We start from the raw sequence: 8,004 nt of genomic DNA on the forward strand, positions 1-8,004 counted from the left end.
ATGTCACTCTCCACCTGGGACGCCCAGAACAAGGTAATTTTTCTTTTTATAAGGAATTATTTTCCTCCGGAGTTCTTTTCACGGTCTTTATAGGTATCGGTCTTGTTTCCGGTTTGGGGGAGGAATCGATTCGGGTTCAAAGCCTCCATCTTGGAATCCTCTTTGCTTGTTACTTTTTTTCCACATGCTCGACACTGTGTATTTCCTGGAAGTAAAATGAGACTGTTTCTTAGATGAAATAGTAACCTGTAAATTTATCTTGGACAAGGAGTGTTAGTAACTAAGATAAAAACCTCCAGGAAAGCTGAACTAAATTAAGTAGAAGGTTTTTTTTTTTTTAAGTGGAAATTTTTGATTAAAATGTTTGATAATTTATAGATTAGAAAAGCACATACTTTTAGATGGCCATTTACTTTTCTAATGAGAAGAAGTAAGCAGTTCCCGGTACCCCTAATGTCAGGTGGGTTTCCCATCTAGGCTTTGAGTGGTCCTGGGCTAGATAGGCACCACTGTATCAAGCTACGAGGAGACAGGACTGGTCAGGTCAACTCACTGATGCTTTTAGGCTTTGTTGCCAGAGTGGGGTAATGTCTATTTCTTTTTGTGTGTCTTGTTTTGTTTTGTTGTTGCTTTTTGTTTCTCAAGACAAGGTTTCTGTGTAGTTCAGGCTGTCCTAGAACTCTGTAGAACAGGCTGGCCTCAAATTTAGAAATCTGCCTGTTTTGTTTTTGCCTCCCAACCAAGTGCTTAAGATTAATGGCGTGAGCCACCACCACTGCCTTTTTGTTTTTTGTCTTTTGTGTGTGTGTTTTGTTTTTGTTTTGTAATAAAAGTAAATCTGCATTTGGAGTACTTTTAAAAAGATATTAGACAAATGTAAAAAATCAGGAATTCAAGTTTGGAAGTAAAGGTGGTGAAGAGATTAAAATAGAAATCTGTGGAATGTTCAGAATTTCCTCAAGGAGGTGTCACTATTTTTTTTTTTTGTTTGTTTGTTTGTTTGTTTTTTGAGACATGGTTTCTCTGGTTTTGGAGACTGGGTATATGACTTGGCAAAATAGGACAACTGAGAATTTTCTATAGAAAATTCTTCCACTCCTCCAAGTTCCAGGCATCTTGCTTTGCCAACACAGAGGGAAAATAATTCATTAAGCTTGCCTTGAAAACAAACAGGGTCCCTCACTGCTTCTCTTTGCTTAAGTGTTTTAAAGAAGAGTTTGAAGACGAAATCATTTTAACGCTGGTCCCAGCTACTGAGGAAGAGATCACCACAAAACTACCATCAGAATCCGTTTCTTCAACCATAGACCACGGGCCACCAGGTATTGTCAAATATGGGAGAAACTGTAGGTGTGAGATGGGTTTCCAGAAAGCCAAGAAAAGTAGACTGGATTTTGTCCGACTTAGTTTTTTACTGTACTGCCTTGGCTGGCCTCAAACTCACAGAAAAGTCCCACTTCTGCCTCCTTGGTTCTGGCCTTAAAGGATCAAAGGCCTGCATCACCAGGCCAGGCGGTTTCATCCACCATGCGGTTTCTTAAACCTCACTGTAATTCCCCATGAGGAAACCACCTATCTCAGTTATTGAGCCCTATTTGCTGCCCTGTTTGAGGTAGGAAATAATAGGTGAGGTGTGGTCACACACACATACACACACACCTTTAATCCCAGCACATGGGAGGCAGAGGGAGGCAGCTAGGTCTGAGTTTGAGGCCAACCTGGTCTTCATAGGAAGTTCTAAGACAGCTGGGTTACTCAGAGAAACATTGTTTCGAAGAAGAAAAAAAATATACACTGATAGCTCAGCTGTCTAGAATGCATACTGACACATACACATAATCTCAAAAGAAAGCATAGAATTTAGAATGTAAATTGCTGTCCCGAGTCACGTATTATAAGGGGTGTGTGATCTTGGTCAAGTCAATTCCTCATTTGTAACAGGAAGAAACAGCTTTACGTGCAAACTGGTTTGTGAGCAATCACTTGGTATTATTAAATAGTTTTTGCTTGGTTTCTATTTCTAAGTTCCCCCTACGGCACCTTCTGAGGAGGATAGCAAACCTTCAACACTGAAGCTAAAGTCCCACTCACCCCTGCCGGAAATCCTTCCTCCTATTACTGAGGTGTCCAGGAACACTCTTCGGGCATGGTGTCGCCATCATAACTTGAGTACTGATGGCAAGGTTGGTGCCTTCCCACTGGGATTCTATGCTGTATGGATTATATGTGGATTTTGGTCCGGTTTTAACTATTTTCTCTTACTTTCCGTAGAAAATTGATGTCTACTTGAGACTTCAAAAGGAAGCATATTCAGAACAAAATTGTGTGAGTAATGGATATGGTGATGGAGTGGGCTCACTAAAATTTCTCTTATGGAACCTTCCTCTAAAGCAGGGTTACTGATATTTGAGGGAGCAAATCTGCAGGATTTTTTTTTTGGATTATGTGGGGGGGGGTTGTTTTGTGTTGAGACAAAGTCTAACCATATAAAATGGGCTGCCTGGATCCATATGTGCTGAAATTAAGGATGTGTGCCATCACATCTAGATAGGTCTCCAACTGTCTTAGGCTGCCCTATAACCCTCTATGTATAGCTAAGAAGATACTGAGCTCTAAGTGCCAGGATTACAGACACTGACACTTGAATTGCCAGCCTGCACCACTAGGCTTCATGATTTACTGATTTGAATGTAGTCATACAGGGTTGGTTAGAAGCACCTAAATCCTCTGTATTATGGCTTTTGTTTTGGAAACTGGGTACTATAATTGGGCATTACACAGCTAGGATGCCAGAACTGGGAAGAGTGGGAGGATCTCTCTTGCCACATACATAGTAAGTTCTAGGCCAATATGACTTTTGCCTCAAAACAAAAAGCTAGCTAGGCATGACAGAGACAAGAGGTGGGCAACAAGTTCAAAGCCAGCCTGGGATATATATATATATATATATATATATATATATATATATAGAGAGAGAGAGAGAGAGAGAGAGAGAGAGAGAGACTGGCCAAAAACAAAAAAGCAACAAACAAAATCACCAGCTGGGTGTGGTGGCATTCACCTTTGATCTCAGCACTAAGGGAAGCAGAGACAGGCAGATCTCTGGGGTACCAAGGCTAGCCTGGTACAGAGCTAGTTCTAGCAACCAAAAAATTTCCCCTGTTTAACCAACTCTATGGAGAGCTTTAAAATTGTACTTGATCAAGCCAGTGTGAAACTGGCATAACGAGTCCTTTATGCAAGAGTATTTTTTGAATACTGTTGAATTTCATTTTCAGTATATTCCACAAACATCCCTTGAGGCCAAAATGAAGCCAAAACTCAAGAAGGCTAAAAAAGGAACTGCCAGCATGACCATCAAAAAACCCATGTCTCAAAATATCAAGAGTGAGAAAGAGAACAGCATTGTTGAAGTCATAACATCAGAAAGGGAGTCTGCGTTTGCTGCCTGGGGAAGAATTGCCACAAGATCGGGTCTGCCCAGGGGTGCCAATTGCCAACCTCTTCCCTCTAATGTAAAGTCCTTTCTGCCACCATCTCCTGGTAAGACCAACAGCAAGGTGTGACTTCTACTCTTTAGAAGCATGCTTAGTTAACATCAGTGTGAGCAAGAACTATAACCCATCAGGGGTTAAAATCTGCAGACTAGCCAGGTAGGGTGGTACATACATGTGATCCCAGCACTTGTGAGGTGGAGGCTGGGGGGGGGGGTCAGCATTCCAAGGTCATCATCCTTCACAGGTGAGTTAAATCAAGACCAACCTGGATGTATAATCAAAGACCACGTCACAAAATGAAGTAAATGGCTCAGTTGTTCCCAACCTTCCTAATGCTGTGACCCTTTAATACAGTTCTAATATAAAGTTCCTCATGTTGTGGTGACCCCGACCATAAACTCTTTTTTCATTGCTGATTACTTCATAACTGCAGTTCTGCTACTTTTATAAATATTGTTTTAATCTAATGTGCTTGTCAGCACGAAAAAGGTCTACTTACTTGTCTTTCCTTCTTAAGGCATTCTTAGGGATTGAAAAGGTAGCTCAAGTCAGAGTGTCTGGTGTGTATGTATGTCCTGACTTATTGCTATCACCATGGCTTTGTGGTGTGCACCTGTAATCCCAGCACTTGGGAGGCAGAGGCAGGCATGCTCACCTTGTGGAACTAAGTCAATCAGTCTCTAGTGAGGTCCAGGCCAATGAAGACTATATAGGGAGACCGTGTTTAAAAGAAAGGTGTGTGGCTAATAGTAAATACATTCTTGATATTAATTCTGTTGTACATACAAATATGTAGTTGTACAGCTAGCAACGATTTTTCTTCTGTTTTGTAGGCTTGTCTTTTCAGACTTTGTTTCCTTTGTTATATAGAAATGCAATTGCATGAGATCCAATTTATCAATTATTTCCAGAGTTTGTAGTCTTATTTGGAAAGTTATTCCCTATTCCTGTCTTTAAAAGTGTTCATTTTCCTAACAGAGTCAGGTCTTGTGCTAATGTATTCATTTTAGAGTTGATTTTTGTGAGTGAGGCAGGTCTTCTGCGTGTGACCATCTGATTTTTCAGGAACCATTCAGCAAAGAGTATCATTTGCAATACATATTAGTGGCTTCTGAGTCAAGATCAGTGGCTGTAGCTTCTTGGGTTTATTACTTACAGGTCTTCCTTCTAATGTGCCAGGACCATGCCACCTTAGTTAACTTGGCTCTGTAGTTTATCTTTTTTTAAATTTATTTAACCTTTACGTGCCTTGGGGTGAGGGTATCCGATCCCCTGGAACTAGAGGTACAGTTGTAAGCTGCCACATTTGTGTTGGGATTGCCTGGTCCTCTGGAAATATAGCCAGTGCTCTTAACCACTGAGCCATCTCTCCAGTCCTTGCTTTTGTTTTTAAGACAGGGTTTCTCTAGCTTTAGAGCCTATCCTGGCACTTTGTAGATCAGGCTGACCTCACAGATCCCTACCTGCCTCTGAATCCCAAACACTGGGATTAAAGGCTTGCACAACCACCACTTGGCATATGTTTGTTTTCATACTACCAGAAATGCCCATGGAAGGATACTCCCTTAACCTAGAGGCAGGAGGAAGGGCCTAGTCCCTACTCCAAATGACTTGACATATTTTGTTGACCCCTCCTGGAAGGCATCACCCTCCTCCCTGTGGAGTGGGTGGGTGGGTGAGGGATGGGAGGGAGGGAGGGAGAGGGAACTGGGATACATATGTAAAATAAAAAAAAAAATACATTTGATTTTTAGCAGACCATAAGATAGCAAATTTAAAAGAGTAGCTTACTTGAGAAGTCATGGGTCATTCTGACCTATTTGCTTGTTCCTATTCCACAGGATACAGGTGGTGTGTTGTCCATGGCAGACTGCTCCCAGCAGATAAGATAGGCTGGGTTTGCCTGCAGATGAGCATTGGTCATACCTGGGTTCCAGACAGTTCCCAAAGAATGGTCTCTCTCTTCCTATTACCAGCCTGTGTTTTCCCTACCCCAGGAGTAGAAGATAACCTGCTGTGTCCTGAATGTGTGCAAAGGTAATCCTCCAAGTAGCTTTCTAGGCATGGGAAACATAAAAAGCACATCTAGATGAGTTTCTGAATAACCAAATAAAAACCAGAGAGCTAACACCCTGTTTTCACCCACCCCACCCCCCAGACAGGGTTTCTGTTTAGCTTTGGAACCTGTCCCGGAACTCTCTGTAGACCAGGGCCTCAACTCACATAGGTGTGCCTGCCTTCCCTTAGTGATGGGATTAAAGGTGGGTGCCTTTGGATTTTTACAAACCTTTTTTTCTCATATAGCAATAAGAGGATATTGAGAAATTTTACAAGAAACAGATGCTCTGCAAGGAAACATAAAAGGCTACCTCCAAATTTGCCACCTTAGACCAATGTTTTGGAACTGAACATTCATCCATCCCTGCATTGAACTTGCTCAATGCTATCTTGTTCACGGGGTCCAGAGAACAATTTGGATGCAACGATGTCTTATAACCCTGTCTTCAAGCAACTCAGTGCCTAATGAACTTTAGAGAACCAGAAAGAAGTGAAGGTTCAGAAACCAAGGAGTGAAACAGCATAATATAAAAGCCTGCTAGTCTGTTCTGAACGACACTACTGGCCCTCTGTACTGACTTAAATTTCTGGATTCTAATCTGTATTAAAGACATGCAGATGTATGGTTATTTTCCTTGTTATTCCCTGAACAATCCAGTTCATTGTCCACTTATATTATTATTGTGAGAATATAGAGCTAGGCATGGTACATGCCTATAATTCTAGCACATGGGAGGTAGATTTGAATGCCAGGCCAGCCAGAGTTACATGAAGTCCTGTCTCAAAAGAAGGGGAGGGGGGGGGACGGAAGAATGTGATAAGTGTATACAAATACTTGAGTACAAGTGTATGGGGCTATTCTGGAGCCAGCATGTTAAAAGTAAGACAGCATATAAAGTAATGGACTTTATGAGGGCATTTTCACTCCTTTTTAATATCTGTTATTTATGTGTATACTGTCTCCATATATGCACAGGTACCATGGAGGCCAGAGACTGCTAGAGTCCCTGAAGCTAGAGTTAGAGGCGTTGAGAGGTGCTTAGTGGGTCCTCTGGAAGAGGAGCGAGTCTTATCTGCTGAGCCAGCTCTCCATCCCCTTGAGACAGGCAAGCACAGGGAATAGTTTAGCAACATGGGACAACAGTTTGGGCTACACACCTCTTTTAATAATGCACTTGACTGCCTAGAACCCTCTCCTGCATGTATTGTGCACACACAACCCTTTCTGGACAATGTACCTAGTTATACATTACCAATCTGGAACCTCCTACCACCTCCAAGATGCTTACACATTGTGTGTGTCTGTAAAGGTAAAAGGGCCAGCTTAGGGAAGTCAGTTTCCTTCTCCCACAACATAACGGAGAGATCAAATTTAGAGTCATTTTTGGCAAATGTGCTTTTATTCACTGAAGCGTCTCACAGGCCCCATTTTTGTTTATAAGGTTAGCTTTTCATTTGTGTACCTCAATTCCTTTGTCCTTTCGTTTGTTTGACCTCTAGGCTGTTTCCATCCCCCCCAGCTATTGTGATTAGTGTGGCAGTAAACAGGGATGTACATGTTCCTCTGGTTTGTTGATGTAAAGTACGAGTCACACGGTAGTTTTCCATTTAAGAACCCTCCCTAGTGACTTCCACAGTGACACAGACTGACATTTCCCACTAGCAGTATATAAAGGTGCCCTTTTCCTCTCTCCTCTCTTGCATTTGTTGTCATTTTTCTTCTGGCTGGTAGCCATTCCAACTGCGATGAGTTGGAATCTCAGTTTAGTCTAATTTACATTTTCCCAGTGGTTAAAGATGGTGAACTCTTTCAAGAATTTATTATTGGAGACATAACTGTTGTAAGGCCTTCACTGTAATTTTAACTTTGCGTTAGAAATAACACTTGTCTTTTCAATAGTGTATTTCATCAAGACAGTGATTATGCTGGTGTGTTTCATGGTGTCCAACCAAGTTAATATCTGTAATTCATATTCCATAGAGAATTCTACAAAAGAAGTCTATGGGTGCAATTATCCCTTTACTGATAATTTTGATAGCATATCTAAGAAATTAGAGTTTTCTTACCCTAAACCACATGGTCCTCAGTTCCCTCAGCTATTTCCTGCCTCAACTATTTTCTTCAAGTGATTATTCAAAGGGTAAGTATTTCCAGCTGAGCATTGTAGCTAATGCCTGTAATTTTAGCACTTGGAGGTGAGGCAGGAGGATTACTGTGAGTTTGAAGCTAGATTGGGCTACAATGAGATCACCTTGTCCTACCCCCAACTGAGAGCTTTCCCTGCCCCCAAAGGGTAATTCTATTTCAGGAATGCTCTCTATTGGGTAAATAGCTTCTTTTGGTAAGGTGTTTATTAAATATATCCTAATGTAGGGTTAAGCATGAAGGTTAAGAACAAAAAGGGGATTAGAAAGAATTCAAGACACCTGAGAGCACCAGTGTGGATGC

The 8,004-nt window shown here is 41.5% G+C and overlaps 1 protein-coding gene across 1 annotated transcript; it reads left to right on the forward strand.

Moving 5' to 3' along the window:
- Positions 1-5,889, forward strand: Dppa2 (developmental pluripotency associated 2). The gene is made up of 7 exons (XM_051190941.1): positions 1-33; positions 1,202-1,322; positions 2,026-2,183; positions 2,272-2,325; positions 3,279-3,543; positions 5,339-5,534; positions 5,802-5,889. Exons 1-7 carry the CDS (start codon positions 1-3, stop codon positions 5,884-5,886), a joined length of 912 nt encoding a protein of 303 aa, XP_051046898.1. The 3' UTR covers positions 5,887-5,889.
- Positions 5,890-8,004: the final 2,115 nt, after the last annotated feature.

The sequence above is a fragment of the Phodopus roborovskii genome, unplaced genomic scaffold, assembly GCF_943737965.1.
Source record: "Phodopus roborovskii unplaced genomic scaffold, PHOROB, whole genome shotgun sequence".
In the NCBI taxonomy this organism is placed as follows: domain Eukaryota; kingdom Metazoa; phylum Chordata; class Mammalia; order Rodentia; family Cricetidae; genus Phodopus; species Phodopus roborovskii.